Source organism: Pleurodeles waltl, chromosome 11, assembly GCF_031143425.1.
Source record: "Pleurodeles waltl isolate 20211129_DDA chromosome 11, aPleWal1.hap1.20221129, whole genome shotgun sequence".
Classification (NCBI taxonomy): Eukaryota; Metazoa; Chordata; class Amphibia; order Caudata; family Salamandridae; genus Pleurodeles; species Pleurodeles waltl.
In genome coordinates this window covers 175,201,943-175,227,450 of record NC_090450.1, presented here as the reverse complement: position 1 = coordinate 175,227,450, position 25,508 = coordinate 175,201,943, and the positions used below count along the sequence as shown (strand labels likewise).

At 43.6% G+C, this 25,508-nt stretch overlaps 1 protein-coding gene across 1 annotated transcript in view; it reads right to left on the bottom strand.

The window, feature by feature from the left end:
- Window positions 1-25,508, bottom strand: part of LOC138265558 (glutathione hydrolase-like YwrD proenzyme) — a 389,347-nt gene that overhangs the window by 284,688 nt on the left and 79,151 nt on the right. The window contains exon 4 of the mRNA XM_069213375.1: window positions 7,539-7,692. Within this exon, the coding sequence (XP_069069476.1) occupies window positions 7,539-7,692 (154 nt within the window). The remainder of the gene's footprint in view (window positions 1-7,538; window positions 7,693-25,508) is intronic.

Sequence of the window (25,508 nt, the reverse complement as noted above, 5' to 3'; positions counted from 1 at the left end):
GGGCAAATGTTCTATAAAATGTTGCATTTCGTCCCAATGAGCCCTATCATATCTCGCCAACAAGGCCTGTGAGTTGGCAATGCGCCACTGGTTGGCTGCTTGTGCCACCACTCTTTTCCCCGCCGCGTCGAACTTACGACTCTCTTTGTCTGGAGGTGGTGCATCTCCTGAGGTGTGTGAGTTCGCCCTCTTGCGCGCTGCCCCTACTACCACTGAGTCTGGTGTTAACTGTTGTGTGATGTACACAGGGTCTGTTGGTGGCGGTTTATATTTTTTTTCCACCCTTGGAGTGATGGCCCTTCCTTTCACAGGCTCCTCAAACACTTGTTTGGAGTGTTTTAGCATTCCAGGTAGCATGGGGAGGCTCTGGTACTGGCTATGTGTGGACGACAGTGTGTTAAATAGAAAGTCGTCTTCAATTGGCTCTGTATGCAAGCTGACATTATGAAACGCCACTGCTCTTGACACCACCTGTGTGTAGGCGGTACTGTCCTCAGGTGGTGACGGTCTAGCTGGAGGACAGTCGGGACTGTTATCTGACACTGGCGCATCATAAAGATCTCACGCGTCTGGATCATCCTGACTCATCCCTGTATGAGTTGGGGACTGCATCATTGGTGGGGTGGCTACCGGTGATGGTTGTGGAGAGCGGTGTGGAGATGGTGGCAGGGTAACATGTCTTGCCACCTTTGCCTGTGGCTGCTTGTCTTTCTCTTGGAAGGCAAGTTTCCGTTTCATTCGTATCGGAGGGAGAGTACTGATCTTCCCTGTCTCCTTTTGAATGTGGAGCCTTCTTTGGGTGTAATCTGGCTCCACTGTCTCTAGCTCCTGTCCAAATCTATGTGTTTGCATTTGTGAGGACAGGCCTTGTTCCTCTGTGTAGGAACTTGTTTTCGGTTCCGAGGCCGGATGTTTCGGTACCGAAACCTTTTCGGCTGCTTTTTTCGGTTCCGACGACACTTTTATGCTCTTCGGGGTACTGATCTCTCGGTGCCGACTTGTTTCGGTGCCGCTCTCTCGGTGCCGAGATTGCTCTGACCCGGTGTCTCGGGGGTCGAGTCTGCTCTGTGCCGTTATCTCGACCGGAGTCGGATGACTTCGACACATGCATGCCCTTTTTCGGTGCGATGCTCGGTCACCTATTTTTCGGGTTAAGCCATGGCCTGCCGGTGGTGGCGTCCCCTGGGCTTTAGTGGTCTTTGCGTGAGTTTTGAGTATCGACGTCTTACTCACGGTTTTCGGCATCTGTTCAGGATCGACCTCTTCCGAGTCCGAATCCTCAATGGAGAAGGTTTCCTCTTCTTCCTCCATGTGTTTTTGTCCTGTCGGCACCGACGCCATCTGTAGTCTTCTTGCTCTTCGGTCCCTTTAGGGCTTCCTGGACCAAAACGCTCGACAGGCCTCACAGGTATCCTCCTTGTGTTCTGGAGACAAACACAAATTACAGACCAGATGCTGATCTGTATAAGGATACTTGTTGTGACATTCTGGGCAGAAGCGGAATGGGGTCCGTTCCATTAGCCTTGAAGACGCACGTGGTCGGGGCGACCAGGAACTGCCGGGGAATCGAAAACCCCGAAGGGCCGCCGAAGCTCTTGAAAATTCGGTGTCGATCTGTTGTAACTAACCAGATACCGAACGCAAACAATGCCGTCGATTTTTCCGAGATTTTCACTAACTTTCCGAACCGAAACGCAGAGCGAAAGGTAACACGTCTGAACCCGATGGCGGAAAGAAAACAATCTAAGATGGAGTTGACGCCCATGTGCAATGGAGCCGAAAGGGGAGGAGTCCCTCGATCTTGGGACTCGAAAAGACTTCTTCGAAGAAAAACAACTTGTAACACTCCGAGCCCAACACTAGATGGCGGGATGTGCAAAGCATGTGTATCTGCAGCTACACATGCCATTGAACATATATATATATATATATATATATATATATATATATATATATATATGCTACTTTACTATATATTCTAAACAACTAATAAACCATAAAAAACAAAAAGAAAACCTTACCTTAAAATTAGTTATTCAGGCGCAATTGTTGTTTAGACAGTAGTTGTTCAGTACTTAGTTGTAGAGACTTTTTAGTTGTTTCGCAGTAGTGGTTCAGGCAGTTAATGGTTTAGACCTAGTTGTTCAGGATGTTTCCCGAAGTATGGTATACGTTTATTTACATGTTTCTATTTCCAAATTCGCTCTTAACAGATAAAGAACAACATGCACACATCAACAAATTTGCATAGTGTGAAAACATGGCTTCCATTCTGATAGATTGCTCAGTTTGCAAACAACATTATATGAGTACCTTAGTTTTAACTAAAGGATTGAATTGGAAACTGCTAAATATAAAATGTGCATTTCATAGGTATATTGATCTGCCTTTAGTAGGAAAAGTAACATTATATTGATAATAGCTCAAGACTGAAAGTGATTTCTGCTTCACAATTACCTGCAGGAAGAAGGATAGCGATTTCCCCATGTGGGGTGTTATTGGATGGTAGGTGTGTGGTAAGGAGTTAATCTAGCAGGTGTTGTCAAATACAAGGAGGCAGAGGTCCCCCACCACGATTTCTCCAGACCGAAAGTCTCAGGAGTGGATTCCCAGTAAAGACCAAAAATACCTAGCACATTACTTGTGGAGGGAGGGAGGAAAAAAAATGTCCTCATTGCTAAGACCTAATGGATTTTCCTGTAAAACACATACTTGTAATATAATCTTCAGCACCCCGGAATGTGCTGTGGATCTGCTGATGTACTGATTTTGAGCTTACACTACTTACACACATGGCTTTGCGTGGAATAGAAAAAACGGTTTGCAGCTATTGAGAGCTTTTAGTTTGAGGAACTGCGCACTGGAACAGTGCACAATTAATGCCTTTCAAGGAGGCATTGTGGTAAAAAATGAGCAATCTATCATTTCCCATTGGTGAGAAGCAATGGAAACTGCATTATTGATCTTTGCCCAACCCCTACCTGATGGGAACCCTAGTGCATCATCTGCATCATGATCCTGTTATGATGGTTATTCGGTTTATATTGTTGCCAGTTTTCACTGCACTCCCTCAAGTAAAACACTGGAATTCCAGTTCCATAAGTATTTTGATTGATTGGCAAACTTGAAGCTTATGGTATAATTAATTGTGCACACTATATATAAGACTGATAGAAACTTCTGGATATGGCTCTTGCAAACTTAACTCCACTTCAACCCTTGCTGTCACCTGGAAGCGCCAATTGTTCACACTATAGATAAGACTGATATAACTTCTGGCTATGGCTCTTACAAACTTAACTCCACTTCAACCCTTGCTCTCACCTGGAAGTGCCAGGCTGGAGCTCTAGAATTGAATTTTCTGCCTATTGTGGAAAGTGATATAGGCCCTCATTATAACATTGGTGGTAAAAATCGCCTACCGCCGTGGCAACGGCCGATAAAAGACCGTCGCCCCGGTTAACAGCTGTCCGCCATATTATGACCACAGCTGGATTTCTGCCACAAGAATAGCAGAAATCCAGCTGTGGCCATAACGGCGGATGGCGGTAAGGTGGTCCGCCGCCAGCCGTATTATGACAAATAATATGGCCTGGCGGTCTTATGCAGGCGTGCGCTGCTGGCAGTAGCATCGCACCATCCCGTCTCCTGCTGGAGGACCCCCTGGATCCAGGTAAGTCGGGTCTCCGACAGGGGAGAGGGGGTGTTGTGTGTGGGTGTGTATGTGAATGTATGTGTGTGTGCGTGAATGCGGGTGTGTGTTGAGTATTGAATGCGTGTGTGCATATACGGACGTGTGAGAGCGTGTATGTTGTCAAATGTGAATGTGTGTATGTTTGGAAGTGTGTGCGGATGTGTGTGGATGTGTGTGTGGGTGGATGTATGCATGCGTGTATGTATGTGTGAATGAGTGTGTGTATGTGTGTGTGTGTGTGTGTGTGAAGGGGCGTGGAGGGGATTAAGGGGTAACTGGAGAGGTGTGGGGGTGGGGGAGTAACTGAAGAGATAGGCGAGAGACCCCTATCAGTGACAGGGAAGGAATTCTCTGTCATTGATATGGCCTACCGCCATGGTTTTCATGGCAGAAAACCATGGCGGTAGGTGGGGTCATAATCCCGCAGGCGGAACAATGGCAGCCACCGGGCTGGAGATGGATATCGGCGACTGTAACCACCATGGCGGTCAGAGTGGTACATTGCTGGGTTGGCTTCAGCCAACCCCGCCAAAGTCATAATGTGATGGATAAGACCGCCAGCCTGTTGGCGGTTCTTACCGCCACATTATCGCTGACCGCTGGGGTCCTAATTACCCCCATAATGTGTTAAGGAATTGAGACAACCTCATTTGCAAGGACAAACTTAAACATCAATGAGACGCAACTTGATCAGAATAAACTAATATTACTTAACAAGATTCCAAAAGAAACGTCTTTATAACTCTCACGATTTTTATCTTTCTAGGTGAGCCGGTTGTTGCATAGTGTGAACGGAAATAGCTTTTTAATGACTTTTAGCAGCCCTGGATGCTGCTCATAAAACCTAAACATAAAGAAAAACTTTTTTCTAGACAGAAATCACATCCAGATGTTTAAATGTCCTAAACTGATCACCTCCTCCTCACTTCTTGTATTCCTCAAGAAGCTAAAGACCTAGCTTTTAGAGTACTGTCACTAGGCCCAGGGTTTGGCTAAACTCATACCTGCTCAACACAAGGATAACCTCCAGGGTAACAGTGCGCTCTACAGATCTCCATAACATAAAATCAGTGGAGTGGTGCTAATAAAAATGTTTAAGAAACAACTATAGCAACTTTTAATTTCCTAATGGTAAACACAATTTGTATTTCCACCATGAAGAAGCACGGTAAATAACATATTTCTAGTTGGCACTTTTTCCTGATATCCTGTGGATTTGGGCCTCATTATCAAACAGTAATGCACACAAACAGTGTGGTGATGCAAGGATATCTGTATGTGGTCTTCTGCTGATAGGTCCTGGAAAGAAGCAGTTCACTACAAGGCCGAACAATGCAAACTATTTCAGGAACTGCGAAAGAAAAAATAAATAAGGAACATGTTGAGATTCTGTATAATTTATCAGCAAGGATTATGGACAAGGAGAATGTTAAGAAAATAGCAGAAGAGTAAAGATACATAGAGGTTCACTTAGACCAGAGAGTGGAACAAGTGAAGTGTAATCCTGAAGTGGTACAGTTGAACTATACCAGTTTAATTATGCTAGGGTATTAAGGAAGCCAGCACCCTATTGTCCTTCAACGTGGACAGAATGTTGGAGAAAGAAACTCAAGAATATCTGGAGAAGCCTGAGATCTGTACACTGGCTTGTGGGAGCTTTCTGGTTTAAATCTTGGCTTCTAAGATACATGAGTTTAAACATAAGGATAGACTTTCTGATAATACACTGCATGTGACAAGTAGGCGAACTATGAAATGAGCAGACTAGTTTGAGAATAACACTAGAAACTAGCAGCAAACAAAATGCTTAATTTATAAAACAAGAAAATAGGTTAAAGGGAACAAATCTTTACTGCTGAAAGCCAAAGTTGCCAAATACCAAGGCTGATTCCAGCTCATGCCCCTTTCTTTCAACAACCTGTACTTCTTGTCTCATCATCTCACTCTTGCAGGTTAGTCTTAAACCCTGCTTCCTCCTGTTGCCACGTTTTCCTATCTTTCTCTTCAACTTCCTTTCTCCCTTATCTACCTTTCTCTTTCTTGCTCTGGATCGAAGACTAGGATGAAAAAAAAGTCTAGGTCCCCATAAATAAGTGCTGGCTCCGAGCACCTGCATCACCCAGCACAAATTAAGCACTTAACAAAAGTATACAAGTATGCATGGTTTCAGGTGGGGCCCATCTGCACTCACTCAGTCAGCAAGCTTCATTTGGCTTAATTTACAAAGCAATAAAAACAGAGTGTACATAAATACAGTAGAAATATACACAGCTAAAAGTGTATTCTAGATTTTTTTAAAAACACTCCACTTTCTCCAACAAACTTTCATCCAGATCAAGATAGAGAAAAACAAAAAAGAGAAAAGGGGAAGAAAAAGATGGAAAAACTGTGGCAAAGAGCAAGAACACTGATTAAGGATGCAGGGAAGGGTGTATCACTGCTGTCATGTATTTGGAATATAAAGATGAATTACGGGTGGATGAGGGGAGGTAAACAAGGCAGACCCAAATTTATGGGATTTGAAACTTGCCTAAGGTTTGCCTTGTTATTTTTGCTTATATGCAATGTAAAGAGGTAACAAACTGTCATTATACTTAATGACTGACTGATGAATTACACCCATCTACTGTTATAATTTTTAATTGTACTGGAGAAAGATGCTCACTTCACCTGTGTACAATTTAAAAAAAAGAAATGTTAAAAAATGGAAACTACAGGAATGAAAAAAAGCCTGCAAGAGTGAGTTAAAGAGGCAGGGTGGTGGAATAAAGAGGCATGAGGTGGAATTAAGACAGTTAAGCACTGCACAGCAGTACGTGGAAGGTATTTGCAAAGTGTAACATGTCGGTCTGGTAGCCCTAGAAGTAGAATGAGAATAATGCTTATGTACTGCAGAGACCATCAAAAGCCGGGGAGCAAGAGAGTAGCCAGAAAACTCCAGAACCCCTCACTTGAACTAAACTTCTAATCATGGCAAAGCGAGCAAGTCCATCCCTTCATAATGGAGTTCCTTTTTTCTTCCATCCTGTCCCATCCATGTATCCATCCATCCACCCTTCCATCTACTCATCCATCCATCCCTTCAACTTTCCATCCACCCATTGCCCCATCCAACAATATTTTTTCAAACCACCCATTTTAAATATACTTTCATACATTGACCCATCAATATATACACACATGTATCCATTTCCGTCTTTTCAGCCATCCATCCATTCCCACTTCTAATCTAGTCATTCTTCCGTCTGTTCATTCATTCACTCTCGCACTTGCCGATCCATCCAAACTTTCGTTCCTACATCTATCCTTCTTTTCATCCTTCAAACCACCCATTCACCATCTCACCCTACCTTTCACATTTTTGCCTCCTTTCTTTTCCCACCAGTCGCCCTTACTTCCTATGCTTCTCTTTTTTTCCTTCTCTTTTTCAGCTTTTTTGCTCATCCTTATATTTTGTTGTTTCTCTTTGTCATGTTTCTCTTTTGTGCGCATTGTCTTTTTTACATGTCCCTCTGTAAGCGTTTTTCTATTCTTTAAATATTTATTTTCCTCTGTTTTTTTCTGTCCCTCGCATAGATGCCACCGAGCCACCAGATACGGCAAAGGAAACAGAGGACACTGTAAACCTAAACGTAACTGAAGACCTGGTTATTGCGTTGGGTCTGTATCGCTTTTGGTTTACAGGTTGTTCTTTTCAATGTTGATCTTTACATTGTAATCATAGTCGGGTTGTGTTAATTTGTATTTTTGAATGTCAGTCTTTATTGTACACCTCTTCATAACGTTTGCTCGAAACTTTTGCCGGCTTTTACACTGTATTAAAAAAATAACTAGAAAATGTCACCTTTTTGCTTCCAAACAAGGAAACTGTGTCACACCAAGCAGCTGCCGCCCCAGGCACGGTCACAGTGTGAGCGTGGTGCAGAGGAAGTGGGGTTGCCTCATCAAAGCCTTGCTGTTTCAACAGATCAATGTTCAGCTCCGAAGGAGATCTGCCACTGCACAGATAACAGAAGTGCAATCGGTATAAGACAGATGACACATTAACACACTGCAGACAGGGCTAGTGATATATGCGATGCTATGGCAAAAACGCCTGTCATCTTGCAAACAATTATAATGCAGCCCACCCTGGCTAGCTGGGAAATAGATATCAGAGGTTAACAAAAAAACAATCCATTCCATTAGACTCCAGAAAACAACTCAGAAAACACCTGTTTCACCTTTCAACCATCCAAAGAACCTGAAAGCGCAGAGATTGTAGGCTGTATAAATGTACTATACATACTACACTATATACACACACAGCATAAATACATTATATGTAGATATTTGGGGGTTTTTCCTACTGAAAAAAACAAAGGTTAAAGTGATAGTTTCAGTTAGGTTTTAAAAACAAATCACTGGAAAAAACAAAAGGTTAATTTGAGGTTAAAGTTTATAAAAAAAACACAGAAACTCAAAAGTTATCATTAACCTAAGTAACTAAAACTCATACCCTAAAGCAACTCTAACTCTTTTCCTCCACGGGGGACAGAGTACCCAAGTCCTAAAATTGCTGCACTCGTATCTTTGTTGATGTGGTTGTAGCCAATAAGATCTTATCTTGAGATCTGTCAGCTTCACGGATCCTCCACTGTGTGAAATATACAAAGTATTTGAACCTTAATTTTTGAAAAACTTGATTTAGAACAAATTACAAAAAAGTATACTTTTTGGACCAAGACCTAGCTTTTTGCCATATATGGTGTAATTCCGTTCAACCATTTTTGTGGTATGGCTGAAAACTGAATGGAAAAAACATGTCTTGCCACCCCCACTTTTTTCTCTCGGCCTTCAGTTTATGGATCACCCTGAAACTTCATAGGAAGGAACTGATGTGTTTGAGACTTTAAAAAAAAGTTTTGTGAAGATTTGTCAAGGGGCACCAATGATATAGTTTTTGTCTGCAGTCTATCTTCAAACAGTAGCAAAATACAGATATTTGTGTGATTTTGTTTTTATGTTTCCTGTGTAAAATAACAGAAATTAAATAGTCTTTGCTTCAAATAAGAGCAGTAATATATTTACTAAATTCCAATGTCACTATATTTCACTACTTGCCCCCAAAATTGCAACAATTGCCCACCACATGCTGGATAAATCAGTACATTGATTCCTTGTGCTTGTCAACTACAGAGGTCTTCTTGTATTATTTTTATGAGTGTGCCATGCCTGCTGTTTTTACAGTAGATAAGAGAAAAGCAGTTGGTGAGTGGAAAGTGTCCCCCGGCAAATTAAGAAAATGAGTGTCCATGGCCGTTGCACCTCTCAGCAACTTAATTTTCACTTTAAAAAAAAGTAATAATAGTGTTGTGCCCCATTTCATTCAGCAGTGGGCAAGTCAGCAAATTCCAATAGAGCAATCCTTGGGCCTGGCGTGGCTCTAAAAGCCAAAGCATGACAGACAGAAAAATCAAAAGACTGAGCATGTAAATCAGGCAACAAATGTTTTGAATCAGTACGAAAACAACTCTTTAAAATGACAAAAAAAAAAATTAAGTTATTGAAAGTAATATTTTTTAAACTTGAAACAAATATTCCCACGTCCTGGTGCCGTTGCCAGGAGTTAATTATGTGTGTGTTTGTCATGATTTCTGTATAATGGCTTACTTTCTTATTAAATTAAAGGACACTTATTTTATATTAGTCACATAAAAGTGAGGTTGTTTTAGAACACAGAGCCTGAAATGAATTATTTCAATGTGCTCTCACATTAATTGGTTAAGAATTGGTTAAGGGAAATGATACATACTAAAGTACAGCGTTTTTCATTGGTTCCCAGTGTTCCCAGGTGGAGATGCTGCCATTTGAACTCACGTTTCCTGGTGTCAGGTTCTGCAATTCAGCCACTGTAGGGTTACATCCTTCTCTCTGACATTTAAAGCCAAAGGTCAATGCTTTCTGCATAATTGAATGAACTAGTAGTAGTACACAGAGTTCAATAAATACGCATTACAATTTAAAGCGAACTGACACATGAACACACATATATTTATATTGTAGTTGTGACATTTAAAGGTGTGCTTTTAATGTTTGGAATATTTCCTGAGAAACTGAAGATAAAACATGCAACCAGAACTTGTCAGTCTGAACCCACATACCATCACGAGCATCACTTGAAGAGCTGTAAAACGGGGTGCAACCTCTCAATGGGGCTCCAAGCCTTGTTTTTGCTATTTGTTTGCGGTCATCGAGATGTTCAACCTCTCCTAAAATTGTTCTGTTTGTTTAGAAAAATAACGCAGTGGTAACATCAACATTAAAGTATAATCTCCTGCCTTCTTATTTGAAAAAAATCTACCATTTTCATGCAGACTGTCCCACCGCAAAGAAACTTCGGAATAAAGGGCCAGGGGCCAGATGTAGGTAGGCTTTTGCACCTCGCAAACGGCGAAAAACGCCGTTTGCGAGGTGCAAAAGCCCTCAAGCGATGCAGAAACACATTTTGCGAGTCAGAACCGACTCGCAAAATGTGTTTCCGACTCGCAAATAGGAAGGGGTGTTCCCTTCCTATTTGCGACTCGCACCGCGATTTAAGTTGATTTGTGACCGCGAAAGCGGTCGCAAATCAACTCGCAGTTACCATCCACTTGAAGTGGACGGTAACTCATTCGCAAAGGGGAAGGGGTCCCCACGGGACCCCTTCCCCTTTGTGAATGCTCCCAAAATTATTTTTTCAGAGCAGGCAGTGGTCCTATGGACCACTGCCTACTCTGAAAAAAACCGAAACAAAAGGTTTCGGTATTTTTTTCTATTTGCAGCTCGTTTTCCTTTAAGGAAAACGGGCTGCAAAGAGAAAAAAAAAAATGCTTTATTTAAAAGCAGTCACGGACATGGTGGTCTGCTGTCTCCAGCAGGCCACCATCCCCGTGAGTGCCTAGACTCGCTATGGGGTCGCAAACTGCGACCCACCTCATAAATATTTAGGAGGTGGGTCTTTGCGACCCCATGGCGAGTCGCAGAAGGTGTCTGAAACACCTTTCTGCATCGCGAATTGGTATGCAGTACGGTGTCTCAGACGCTATGGGGTCGCAATGACCCACCTCATTAATATTAATGAGGTGGGTCGCAAATTGCGGCCCCATAGCGAGTCTAGGCACTCGCAAACATGGAGGCCTGCTGTCGTCAGCAGACCTCCATGTTCGTGACTGCTTTCTCAATAAAGCAGTTTTTTTTTTTTTAAGTGTAGCCCGTTTTCCTTAAAGGAAAACGAGCTGCACTTAAAAAAAAAAAACGAAACCTTTAGTTTCGGTATTTTTTCAGGGCAGGTAGTGGTCCCTTGGACCACTACCTGCCCTGAAAAAATAGTATTGGGTCCATTCGCAAAGGGGACCCCTTCCAATTTGCGAGTGGGTTACCATCCACTTGAAGTGGATGGTAACTGCGACACCCTTTGTATTGCATGCCACTCCGAATCGCAAATAGGAAGGGAACACCCCTTCCTATTTGCGATTCTGAAATGCATATTGCGAGTCGGTCCCGACTCTTAATATGCATTTCTGCATAGCAAAGAGGCATTTGCACCTCGCAAACGGCGATTTTCGCCATTTGCGACGCGCAAATCCTTTGCTACATCTGGCCCAAAATTATCTCCTCCAAAACTCCTAAAATAGAGAAGTTATTGTTTAGCCAAAAAACTATAAATTGTGTCTCATCTCACACTGCTCATGACTTCTCATATTACATCATTAATGACAACTTAATTTGCACTAGAGTTGACCTCACTGATTATATTTAAATAACATGGCTGACGCTCAACCATTCTTTGACCTGAGAGACTGGTGCCTGGAGAGCTGGGGTGAAACTTTGTCCCCCAGCCTGCCTTTCACTTTGGAGGGGGTGCTTTTGATTCCCCGCAGCGTGGTGCGCGCCCCGGAGAAGACTGGGCCAAGACCGGCCTGGCCTTAACCCTTCAGAGATCGGAAGAGACTGGGCTCGGCCATACTCCTTGGTCTGGTGGTCCTTGTGCAGTAGGCATCTCTCCAAAATCCCTTTTACTACAGCACAAGATAACAATTAATATGTTCCTTTTGTTTTTTCTTCAATAATATGGGTAAAAGGAAAGCAGCAGCTAGTGATTATCAGGGAAGCAGGCCGACCCCGGTAAATTATCTGGCACATACCACCTCTCTACAGTGATGGGGGTTATAACCTCAGAGATAGCACAGATTGAGTAAAGGGTTGGCGCAGTACAGAAACAAGCACAAAAACCTCCCCTGGTACCAACCGTTATTATTTCCAATAAGCATTCATTACCCCATGCTCCCACCCTGCCTATTCAAGCCATATTACCCCATGTAGAGGGTGGGGCTTAACTGCCAAGTGAGTCACATCCGGTTACTATTTCGCAGACCCTACTGAACGGACAATTCCGCAGAGAATTGTCAGGAGGGGAAAGCTCTCACCTCGTAAGCCCACCTGCTAAAAAGAGAAGCGCTATCAAATGGAAAGTGGCTGAAAAACCAGATGCTAATCGCACCTGTGGCACACAGAGAAATACCAGTACCACGGAAACAATTTCTAAAGAGACTACCACCGTTACCGACCTGGATTCATTAAGTGATTCTTCCTTGGCTGAAGGTTTTAACCACTTTCTTTCCAAGATCGAGGTCGAGGTCCAACAAAATCATGGGAAACTTCAGTTAAAAATAACCGCTATACTTAAGAAGGAACTGGGTAACCAGGCAATTTCAAAAACAGGTTCCTCACCCTCAAATGTAGCGATGCCTGTTCCCACCCAGCCTACCTGGACCCCAAATGGAGTTATTATGAAATAAGCCCGCTGATGTAGCCCCCCGTGTCGCCACGAGGAGTGTGTCAGAGAGGACACTCCAACACATATTGGTCAAGCACAGCGGGGCGTATATCCTCAGTCCCAGCTACCATCAGGATCCACAGAAACCAAAAGCCACCAGGAGCAGCTACAGATGGTACCCCATCTGGATTCCATCCGCAGCCCCAAACTAGTCATGGCCACCTACAGCTCCCCCTGCTTGTGCCCTATACATCATTGTGCTAGAAAATGTCCCTCCACTGATCACAAATGCAAAGTGGTACATTGGCTACAGCAGAAATCAGGGTTGCACATGGATTTAAATTTGGGTGTAATTTATACACGGAGAGTGAGCTGGCTTGGTACTCTACCAAAGGTCAGGGGCAGGGATTGTGTGGGGGTAAATTTCAGGGACCCCAATCTGGTGTACGAGCTATTGCGTTGTTTAATACATAAACAGGGTGTATGTGATGGCATACAAGCATATCCACTCAGCCATATTTACGCACTAAGTGAGGAACATTTTGGGAACCACACACTTAAGAATTAAATTACCCTCTTATCCTGAGTCAGCAGAACAGGTACAGTGCCCTTGTGAGCTCTCACTTCGACCCTCTAAGCAACATGGATTCAAACGATTGACTGTGTACGCCAGGGAAGGGGACAATACATCAGCCAGATCGGTGTTCCATCCCTTGAATATGAATCTACATACAAAGCCCAGATTCTAGCTCCCAGGCCTAGAGATTTGTTTAAGTGCCACCAGCAGCGAACTCTAAACTCCCAAGCCTAATTTCCTAGAATATTGCGGGTATTTCCTCTAAATAGGATAACCCTGATTCGGTGGATTTTGAATCATGTTATGATATAATTTGTTGTCCAGAAACATGGACAACAAAGCCCTCCCACCTTGATGGGTTTGTGGTATTGACACAGCTAGCCACCCCACTATAGCAGGCAAAGCCAAGGGGTGGGAGGTCTCTCTACATTTGTATCAATCGATTTAATAGGCACTAAAGTGGCTTAGGTGAATTCCTCTCCTTATTTTTTGATCACCTTACTTTCTTTCCCGCTAGTACTTGATCTACTTATTATCAATTTTTATTTCAACATTTTTGATCAAAGAGAGTGCCAAGTGATAATGGAGCGTGACAGTTTTCTTGTGGATTTGATCCCCCAGTTGTCAAGTATGTAATGGTCATCTCGGCAGGGGCTTTTAATGACTCACATTGTCAATATAACAGTAGCAGGGTCTGTGGGTTACAACACAAAGTCGAGGGCCATTTGACCTTTAGGCATTCACCCCTTGGGAATGCTCTGAATTCGTGCATCCTGAAGAATGATCTGGCTTTCGTAGGAGATATTTCGGATAGGTCTGGGAATTATATCCCTACCTTCTTGAGACCCACTGGGAATAGTAAGATTGACTTAATATTAATTATGGCTGTACATTTGTCTCTCCTTGTAGACTACAGGATCATCCCCAGAAGTAATAGCGACCGTAACCCCCTTGCTATCAGCTAAACTGCCATCCCAGAAATAAGACAGAGAAGCCTGCCCTGGAGCTATTTTTATTAGAAATAATGGCTTAAGGTGGAAATGGGCGAAAATAAATCCGCTAGCATTTAACCAAGCAATTTTGAAAGAGAGCTTACAGTCAGTTTTAACTTGCTTAAAAGGTGACATAACGCCCGCAAACATATCAGCATGGTTCCAAAGCATGTGTAGAACCGTGGCTAATCACCCATCAATTTCCAAAGGAGGTGGTGGTTGTAAACCCAATGGGTGGTTTAATAAGGCTTGCATCAGTGCTCATAACCATTTTAAAATAACCCTGAAGGCTGTCCCCCACATTGTAGGACGTAGGAATAGCGAGAGCAGATTTCAGGATGGCCTTCGAAGTTAGGAAAAGAGAAATTTGGTCTAAAGCCTGGGATGACCTCATCTGTGCTGCAAACACAGGAGATTCAGTGAAATTCTGGTCAGTAGTGGACCATAGTTATTTCACTGATCCAGAACCTCCCAAGGTAGAATGCCTAATAACAGCAGATTAATAGGTGTCCCACTATACAAGTGTGTTTCAAGACACCAGTACCTCATATCCCACATATTTTATGCTTCAAACGTCAATGCTTGCTGAGGGTCGTGGTAATAATATGCCCCTTATTGAGGTGAGCAAAGTTGTAACTGCTATCGAATAGATGGGAAAGCAGCAGGACTGATTGGGGTCCCAATCGATTTCTTTAAATCAAACATAGCAGGTTGGGCACCCGCGTTAACGAACATTCCGAGGTGCGCAGTTGTCGGCTACATGGGGTACAGCAATAATCGTCCCCATTTTTAAGAAGAGTGATAGATCTCGCCCATCCTGTTACTGACCTATCTCCTTGATAGATGCCGGCGCAAAATTATTAGGGAGGGTTATTCTATCACGTCTTGAAACCTAGGCTTTTGAAAACAACATATTAGCACAATCACAAATCAAATTCAGGGTAGGTATAAGGATAGTTGATCAGGTCTTACATCTTTATCCTGTTGCAGGGAAGTATGTTTCAGCTAAAAAAGGCATCTTACACATGGCTTTGATAGACCTTACTAGTGCCTTTGATTTGGGGAACAGGGTTAAATTGTGGCAGATTATGGAAAACGTGGGCGTGGATCATAAACTGCTAAAAATAAAACACAACCTCTCAAGGAACCTAAAGTCCAACTTTAATTTACTGCAAGATAAGAAACAGCAAAGCAAAAGATCAAAGACCATTTTATTTTCAAATGACCATAGTTCTCTCTAGAAAATAGCAATTGGGGCTCAGAGAGAAAATTAATTAAAACATCTAGGTCGTTTATATACATTTTTGTTTCAAAACGAGTCATTAAATCATTATCACATGACAGAAACTTGTTACCCTCAGCAAAAACCTTATGTAACATGCAGGTTTCAAGATCATCCCCTCAAGGAAAAGAAATGGTTTCCCGATCCATGGGGTGGGTGCTTGTACAGAAGGCCATGCAAGATCTATGTGGTATCTCGTGGTAGGGCATCTCTTGGTTCCACAAGAATATTTTACTCTTTTTTTCAACTTTAATCTCAGAGGATCCACTGGGTTGACCCACCCCCAAGTGCCTGGGGGTCAGGGAGTCCCTACTCTGCCCCTTTACACCAGAACCACATTGCAAGGTACTGAGGTACAGTCCCAGGCACCAACGTACCCCTTTGGCTGACAGAGAAAAAAGATTCCCTCGGCCAATGGCAATCAAGTTTTTTTTATTTTTTATATTCAATACCACAGGAGTCCCACAGTACATAATGGTCCAGATGTCAATAACTTTACTAAGAGATTAACCTCTTCATGACCACTGCAAGCACTTTTTTACATGCACATTTCTTGAAAAATACTGAGCTGATTTACACCCAATAACAAAAAAGCAGGTTTTCTGAGTAAAGTTCTAACTTAAGCCAAATTTTGTGAAATTATTTTAAGCTGTATTTTTTCTGTATTGGAGAGTAAAATTGGGAATTAAAATGAGAACTCAATGTTTTTGGAAACACTACCCCTTTTTCTTGGCCTCTCTGCTTGATGGATCAGCGGACTAGGGTAACTATAACTCGCACCCCGCCAGGCACAATATTTTCTTCAATAATTTGACTGCTAATGTTTCATTTATATTTTTATTTGATTTTGATATTTTTATTGACGTTATAAAATTTGTCATGAGTGCTGTAGTATCTGGGGTAATCGGCAGTGCAGCCAGGGCGCAAGTTATAGTTACTTTAGGTTGCGAGAACCACCAAATCAATGCTATCTAATCCTCCTGCTTCCACACGCTCTGCCTGCTCTGAAAGATCTTCAAGTCGATCCCCAAAGAATCCAGAAGAACAGACACCCAGGACCTCGTAAGAAGCAAGCTCAACTATGGCAACACACTCTGCCTGCGCCACACAGAAGCTCCAAAATAGCTGCAGAGAATACAAAATGCTGCCACCAGACTTATCCTGGACATTACCCGCCACTGCCACATCTGCGGGCACCTGAGAGCGCTCCACTGGCTCCCGATCAACAAGTGAATCACCTTCAAGTTCCTCACACAGGCCTACAAGGCCCTCCACATCGGACCTGCATCCCTCAACCACTGCCTCCCCTTCTACACCCCCAACGAGACAGCTCTGCTCTGCCCACATGGCCTGGCCGGCATCGCACAGATCCACAAGACCACAGCCGGAAGAAGATTCTTCTCATACCTCGCTGCTAATACCTGGAACTCTCTTCCTCTTTATCTCAGGCAATCGCCCTCTCTCCAATTCAGGAAGGATCTCAAGACCTGGCTCTTCGACTGAACCAGCCATCCAGCTCATCGACTGAACTGCAGACCACCTCCCCCAACTCCCAGCTCCTTGAGACTCTAACAGGTGATTAGCCACGCTCCACAAGCACCCTGATTGATTGATAGTTATTTGAAATAACTCCAGCTCCCACTGCTGAATTTCTCTGGTTTTGCGCAAGTAAATGAAGAATCTAACTATAGTGTAACCTATGTTTTTTTTAAGTCAATTTCTAAGTTTTTCTTTCTAGTTTCTAAATATAACATCCCTGTAACCTTCGTTTTTTCAGTGAATTTCTATGGGGTTTTTTAACGTAAAGTAATTTTCATTACTATGGGCCTGATTACAACTTTGGAGGAAGGTGTTAATCCGTCTCAAAAGTGACAGATATACCACCAGCCGTATTACAAGTCCATTATATCCTATGGAACTCGTAATATGGCTGGTGGTATATCCCTCACTTTTGGGACGGATTAACACTTTCTCCAAAGTTGTAATCAGGCCCTATATGTTATTCAAACCACCGCCGCACACAGCCAAAGGCCTCTTCCTAACCAACCAACACCACGCTATGCTCAGCCTTTGGCCGTGCGCAGTGCAAGTTGGGCACAGGGCCAGTCTCTCTTGGTGTGAAAATAGGTGTGAGAGGCTGGCTCTGAGAGTGGCTGTGAGAGTGTCTGTCTGGGTGTGAGAGTGGATGTGAGTGGGTCTATGTGGTGCGAGAATGGTTGTGACAGTGAGAATGTCTGATGGCTCTCCAGTAGATTAAAGAAGCATTTACTTCCACAAAGGATTTCAGGTTGTTTTTCAATATAAAATCTCAGAGTAAACACATATGCTTTGCCTTCGCCAAGCACAGGAGTTAGGATCATTTGCCTTCTCCAGAAGTGGAGCTTGAACAGGGGCACCAGCTACTTTTATTTGTAAATGTTTCCTGTTGAGGTTTAATTTATGTGAAATGAGAATCTTGGTCAGAACAGAAGCTCACCTGCTTGCTTATCCAACAAGTTTTGCACAAAATTTCTATCCAGGTGGAGTACTTTCTACTGGTTAGTTAGTAAGTGCTACCTCGTTGGGTTAATGGCTAGTGTGCAGTAGGGGGGATATGCAGACCCCCTTCCCCCAGCCGACTTCAGCCCCAGAGTCCCCGCCACACAGCGCCCACCACTAATAAATTGAGGAGTGGGGGCTGTGCACCCTCCCCAGGCCGATCTGGGCCCCAAGCACCCAATCCCCCGGGGCCCTGCAAAGTCACCTGCCTGCCGCCAAGGGCAACGAGTCAGTACCCATGTGGACTGCAGCGGTAGCCTCAAGGCCCCCGTGATCCCAGCCAGCTCTAAGCCTCCTGTGGGAGCCGGCATTGCGGTCACAGACAGGGAGCTGCTAAACATGCAGCTCCCAGTCTGTGAGAGCAATAGTTTCTTTGCCCGCATGTCTGTGAGCAGGGAAATAGAGCAAACCTCAGCTCCCAGCAAACAAGAGCTGTTTGACAGTTATCACTTTCTGGGAGTGGACTTGTGTTTGCTCTGAGTGGAAGAGCCACTGATGGTGCTGGGGACCCCCCAGGGCTGGCTCCTGCTATATCCCAGGGTGGCCACCCCTGAAACATAGCTGTTTGCTGTGGCTTGGCTGCAGCTTTGAAGCTGCAGCCAAGTCACAGCAAACACTCCACTTTTTGACAGCGGGACCTGTCAAACAGGTCCTGCTGCCAAAAAGCGGAGTTTTCATCTCTGTTCCCTGCACACAGCTATGCGCTCATGGAACAGAGATGTAAGCATTGTTCCACCAACCAGGCATCTGCAGCTAAAAGCAGCTGCATGCTTGCTGGAGCAATGGGAGCAATGGGACTGCGGGGGAGGTCTTGAGCCCCTCCCGCAGTCTCAGATAGCCTATAAGGTCATATTAGAAAATAAATAAAAAAATATAGTCAGACGCCAAGGGGAAGGCCTTGAGGCTTCTCCCACGGTACCAGGTAGCCCATGAAGAACTAAAAACAATATTTAAAAAATGCATAGCTTAAGTGTTGAGGGTTCAAGACCAGGTGTGTTCCTGGTCATTTACCTCCTTTATTTATTTTTTTAACTACAAATGTTTAAGGCTCATACTCAAAGGTGATCTTACCCTTTTCAACTGACAAACACATTTTTCTTTTCAAATTGTGAAGAAATATCACATTCTAAGTATATCATGCATTAAAGCCTGAAACACTTTATATCTATCTCCCTCTCACTCTCTTTCTCTGTCTCTCAGGCTCTTTCTCCCACTCACATAGTCACTCAGACACTTATGCACCCACTCACAGACTGACTCAGACACTCACGCACTCACTCACAGACCCATTCCACCCTCCCTCTTGCACCCACTCAGACCTTCATGCACCCACTCACAGACCCACTCAGACAGTTACGCACCCACTCACAGACCCACTCAGACTCCCATACCCACATATGGACCCACTGACACCATCATGCACCCACTCACTCACCGACGCACACAATGACATACCCGCTAAAACACTGATGTAAGCACTCTCAGACTCAGACACTCTCACAGCCACTCGCTCCCCAGATACAACCTCTCACACCTATTATCACACCCAGAGAGACAGTCCGGGCCAACTCCCGCCACGCATTGCCAAAAAGCCATGCAGAGCATGGGGTTGGGTGGTTAGGGGGGTTGGCTGCAGAGTCTGGCTGCACACGGGTGAAGGCCTTGCACAGTACAAGGTTGGGTGCTTATAGGGGGTTGGACTCAGGGCCTGGCCACAGGTCAGGCCCTGTGGCCAACCACTGCAACACATGGCCAAAGCTGTGCGCAGGGGTGGTTGGGTTAACAAATATAATACAAAAATTGGTACACTGTTCCAAACACACGAAAATTCACAAAGGCGAACCAAATTCTTCAGGAGCAAGAACCCTCATGCATCACAATGGATGTGTAGCATCATCATTGGGAAAGCTCCTCGTCAGGCTGGTACTGCAATGCCTGACGGGCTCCCCAACACGGGGTGCTCTTAACCACTTTGCTCAGATAGTAACTGTGAAAAAGTGCATAATTATCAAAGGGATACCCAATTTTAAGTACCCGAGCAAATCATGGAGAGAATCGAATGTTAAAATTGGTTAGCCATCAAACAATAAATCATAGTTTTTAATCAGTGGTACATGTGATGGCGACCAAGATTAAAAACAAAATAGGGAGTAATGGGTGATTGACAATGCTCACCTACTCTCACTTAAAAATGGAGGATATGACCGTCTTTGGTACCTCACAATCACAAGTCTACATGTTTCGCGTCTAGGCGGTCCAGCCGGATCCAATGACGCTTCATCAGGACAAAAAACCTTCTCCAACAACTATAATGATCGATAATGTGTAAAACAAAGTCACTTACTTAGTCCTAATTGTTAACTCAACAAGGTCGCCCATCCCCAATGTCAGGATAGAGCCCAAAAGGATCGCTGGCCAGAATAAGAAACTAAAATTTTCAGTTTCATGCAAGTAGGCAAGTGCACCTACCCCACCGGCGTGCGTCCTTCAAAAACGATTTTTGAAGGACGCACAGTCCTTCAACGTAAACGAGGTAAACGTACATTAGGTAATAAGAGGGACAGTGTGTTGCTTCCTTGGCTCAGTTCTGTTTGAGACTGCAGGTCCCAATGGGACAAGGGCTACACCTTTGGCTCAAGTCAGGTTCCAGTTTTGCTTGGCTCACAGACTTCAAATCTTTTACAGAGGTATTCACAACTACATTTTCACACAATTCCACATCCATGATGGTTAGCAATAAATTCTGCCCAAGTACAGTCACCTCCAATCCTTATACATGATCATAACGATGTGTTGCAGATGAAGGTTTTTCAGGATCAGTAGGTACCTTCATGTCAATCATAACAGGATTATATATGCAATGCGATTACTTGCATACTAATTGTGTGGGGGATGCTGGGTCTGAACACAATTAAATAAATTTGCATGACTTTGTAGGATGTGTTCTGTAAATTAGAATAGCCTGTGGTTTGAAGTACAGACATTTGGAGCCATAGAGTATGTTAGTCATTCAGAATATTTTTAAAAACACTGTCCATAGTGATTTTAATCACATAAGGAACAGAACAAGAGTAGTGGTCGTACCCAAATGTTTTGGCATAATGCTATCACCTATTCAGGAACATTCTATGGTGTTTGTGGCTTGGCTAGATGGTGTCGTTGTTTGTTCTTGACAACCTTGAAACTGGAATTTTTCAAACGCCTTTTCCTGCTACACTTTCAAGTACCGTCTCAGGTTGAAGTTTCAAAGAAGTACAGACCTCTATGTCCCATGTTTAAATTCAGGTTTCATAGCTTTCCCATCACTCTTTTAACATATAATCATTCTCTCCAAGAAGATGACTGAAAAATTATCAAACAATGGTGTCCTTGGTTTTTCTTTCTCTCCACTGAATGTCCTCTGCAAATTATTTCTTCTGCCTCTTGAGGCAGAGAAGCTGACAATCGCCCAGGAAATTCCTTGCAACCTGTATCAGAGATGTGAAATACAACAATAACTTCGAGCAGCAACTGCTAAGGTCTTCAGCTCTTCATAAAATGGTGGCTGTGGCTCCTGTTGCTATGAAATAGCCACTTTGTGGTTTTTTGAAAGGAGGTGTAAAGTTTTAAACAATGAAAACATCCTAATACTTTTAAAATTCTCAGAATGTCAATAGACTCTGCTTCATGTCTGCATACTTTAGGGTAAGTCCAGATTTTGTTGCTAGGTGTGGACTCCATTTAAACCTTTTGCATTTAGGCCCCTTCTCCGAACAAGGCTTGGGTTCTGGGTCTTTTTACCCTGTCTCTTTATGTATTATTTTTCCCACCAGAGACTGACACCATCACCTCATCATGAAATGGCGGCCTCAACACTAATATTCCACTTGCAGCCAGCCAATCAGGTCAATCAGTATGCAAATCTGAAATGGACAGTAAGAGAAAAGCTCCAGCCTGCCTTCAAAAGGATTTGCTTATTTTTTTAAATCCGGGTCCACAGCAGTGTGTGAACCGTAGTGAAATAACAGTCAAATTATCTCTCTAGTTCAGAGGCCGCTGCCGCAAATCTCAGTGGGCGAGAAGTGGGAAATAAACAAAAAAAAAGAAAAACTTACCTCTTCCCGTCGCCGCCGGCTCCTGCCTCCTCACTCCTCTTCTTCTAGTGTCCCAGTGTTCACTGGGACACCAGCACAGGGCCCCCGGCAATCCTGGCACTGCTTTCATGCTCAACCTAGCATGAAACAAGCATCAGGATTGGTCTGAGAGGCTTGGACTGCCACTCAGACAATGCACTGAGGTCTGTGCAGTTTTTCCAGCCTGAGTGTTCAACACAGCCGGGCTTGAGAAACCTAAGATGGCCGGCCAAACATCCATGCGCACTTAGGTGCACTCTCTCCTTCTTCCCTCTTCCCACTCCCGTGGCCCAGCCCTGCCCTTCACATGCTGCTGGCTAAGCCAGCAGCTGAAAGATAAAATGATAAAGAAATATCATTTTCCTTTTCAGCTCCTGGCTTAGCCAGGGGGACGATGCTCCTTCCCTTTTGTGAAGGAGCCACCCCAGCTATAGTTTAACCCCTCGAAGGCCACCTTTCTAGTTTTATGCCAAGCCTGCGTTTAGTAGTTGAAGCAGTTTCCGCATTGGAGTAAAATTGGTAAACACTCTTTTTTGATCTCCTTTGCAGTCCCACATGGTTCTGCACAACATATGACATGCAAAAACGTAGCCAGTAAGTTTTTTGGGGGTATTCTTCTTGGGACTGGGTTGACCCTGCTGATGTCTGTTATCAATTCTTTAAACTATTCCTAGAGTGGTCTTTGTTCGTGTCCGTAGGAATAGTTGCAGCATAGCGCATACTATTGGCTGCCTGGTGTGTCTCCTGCCTCTTGTGGAGTGCATGCTTTGCAAATGCATGAGGGGCTATTCTACATATAAAAAGTGCAATGAATCAACACACATTGTCTACGAAATAAAAATCAGTTATTGTTTAATTTTTTTCACTTCAAGATGTTTAAAAAAATATATATCTTAGTTGGGACACCTGCATATAGGTTTACCCGTCTGTCGCATGTGTTGTCAATTCTTGAACTTCAATTCATACAACATGTGGGTGATGACAAGCAACATCCCCTACCAAAATACTTGTAGCTCTAGCAGTAAAAGAAAGCTTTTTAAGGGATTGACTTGCTCAGACTAAAATCAATGACAGACCTTTTTTTAAATATGCTTTCTTGTACTTTAACCAGAACCTTTATAGACAGAATAGCTCAAGCAGCACTAAATATTTTCACCCAAAGTAGTACACAATTGAAGGAATGCTGCAGTAACACAATCTAAATGTTACTTAATCTTACTGTACCCCTTTCTGTTGTGATTTTCATTATAGTGAACCATCTGGCAGTGCAAAAATGTTGTCATTTTGCAAAGTAAAGGACTTTTTTTAACCCCTTCACTGCCAGGCCTTTTTTTACCCTTCCTGTGCCAGGCCTTTTTTGACTATTTGGGGCAGTTCGCGCTTAGGCCCTCATAACTTTTTGTCCACATAACCTAGCCAAGCCAAATTTGCGTCCTTTTTTCCAACATCCTAGGGATTGTAGAGGTACCCAGACTTTGTGGGTACCCCTGAAGGAGGCCAAGAAATTAGCCAAAATACAGTGAAAAGTTCATTTTTTTTAAAACAATGGGAAAAAGGGGCTGCAGAAGAAAGCTTGTGGTTTTTTCCCTGAAAATGGCATCAACAAAGGGTTTGCGGTGCTAAAATCACCAGCTTCCCAGCTTTCAGGAACAGGCAGACTTGAATCAGAAAACCCAATTTTTCAACACAATTTTGGCATTTTACTGGGACATACCCCATTTTTATGATTTTTTGTGCTTTCAGCGTGAAACCAATGCCGGATCCCAGACACCTAAACATTTCTGAAAAGTAGACAAAATTCTGAATTCAGCAAGGGGTAATTTGTGTAGATCCTACAAGGGTTTCCTACAGAAAATAACAACTGAAAAAAAAAAAATTGAAATTGAGGTGAAAAAAAAAGCAATTTTTCTCTAAGTTTTACTCTGTAACTGTTTCCTGCAATGTAAATTTTTGAAAGCAATATACCGTTACGTCTGCTGGACTCCTCTGGTTGCGGGGATATATAGGGCTTGTAGGTTCATCAAGAACCCTAGGTACCCAGAGCCAATAAATGAGCTGCACCCAGCAGTGGGTTTTCATTCTATACCGGGTATACAGCAATTCATTTGCTGAAATATAAAGACTGAAAAATAGCTATCAAGAAAACCTTTGTATTTCCAAAATGGGCAAAAGATAAGGTGTTGAGGAGCAGTGGTTATTTGCACATCTCTGAATTCCAGGGTGCCAATACTAGCATATGAATTACAGGGCATTTCTCAAATAGACGTCTTTTTTACACACTCTCTTATATTTGGAAGGAAAAAATTTAGAGAAAGACAAGGGGCAATAACACTTGTTTTGCTATTCTATGTTCCCCCAACTCTCCTGATAAAAATAATACCTCACTTGTGTGGGTAGGCCTAGCGCCCGCGACAGGAAATGCCCCAAAACACAACGTGGACACATCACATTTTTTGACAGAAAACAGAGGTGTTTTTTGCAAAGTGCCTACCTGTAGATTTTGGCCTCTAGCTCAGCCGGCACCTAGGGAAACCTACCAAACCTGTGCATTTCTTAAAACTAGAGACCTAGGGGAATCCAAGATGGGGTGACTTGTGGGGCTCTGACCAGGTTCTGTTACCCAGAATCCTTTGTAAACCCAAAAATTTGGCTAAAAAAACAAACTTTTCCTCACATTTCGGTGACAGAAAGTTCTGGAATCTGAGAGGAGTCACAAATATCCTTCCACCCAGCGTTCCCCCAAGTCTCCCGATAAAAATGATACCTCACTTGTGTGGGTAGGCCTAGCGCCCGCGACAGGAAATGGCCCAAAACACAACGTGGACACATCACATTTTTTCACAGAAAACAGAGGTGTTTTTTACAAAGTGCCTACCTGTGGATTTTGGCCTCTAGCTCAGCCGGCCCCAGGGGGGACAGAAATGGCCTAAAATAAATATGCCCCCCAACCCCTCCGAGGAGCGACTCTTGCCTATGGGGTCGCTCCACCTGCGTGACATTGGCGCAAAAAAAAAGATAACCGATGCCTAGTTGTTTCTGCCCCCCTTGGGGGCAGATTGACCCAAAATATGCCGATTTGCCCCCAAGGGGGGCAGAAATGGTCTAAATACAATTTGCCCCCCAGGGGAGCGACCCTTACCTAATGGGTCACTCCCCATCTCTACAAAACAAACAAACAAACAAAAACACAAAAAAAAATTAGCCCTGGTGCCTAGAGGTTTCTGCCCCCCCCCGGGGGCAGATCGGCCTAATAACAATAGGCCAATCAGAAATGGCCTAAAATAAATTTGCCCCCCAAGCCTCTCCGGGAGCAACCCTTGCCTACGGGGTCGCTCCCCTTGCGTGACATTGGCGCAAAAAAACAATCCCCGGTGCCTAGTGGTTTCTGCCCCCCTTGGGGGCAGATTGACCTAAAATCGGCGATCTGCCCCTAGGGGGACAGAAATGGTCTAAATACAATTTGCCCCCCAGGGAAGCAACACTCGCCTAATGGGTCGCTCCCCATCTCTAAAAAAA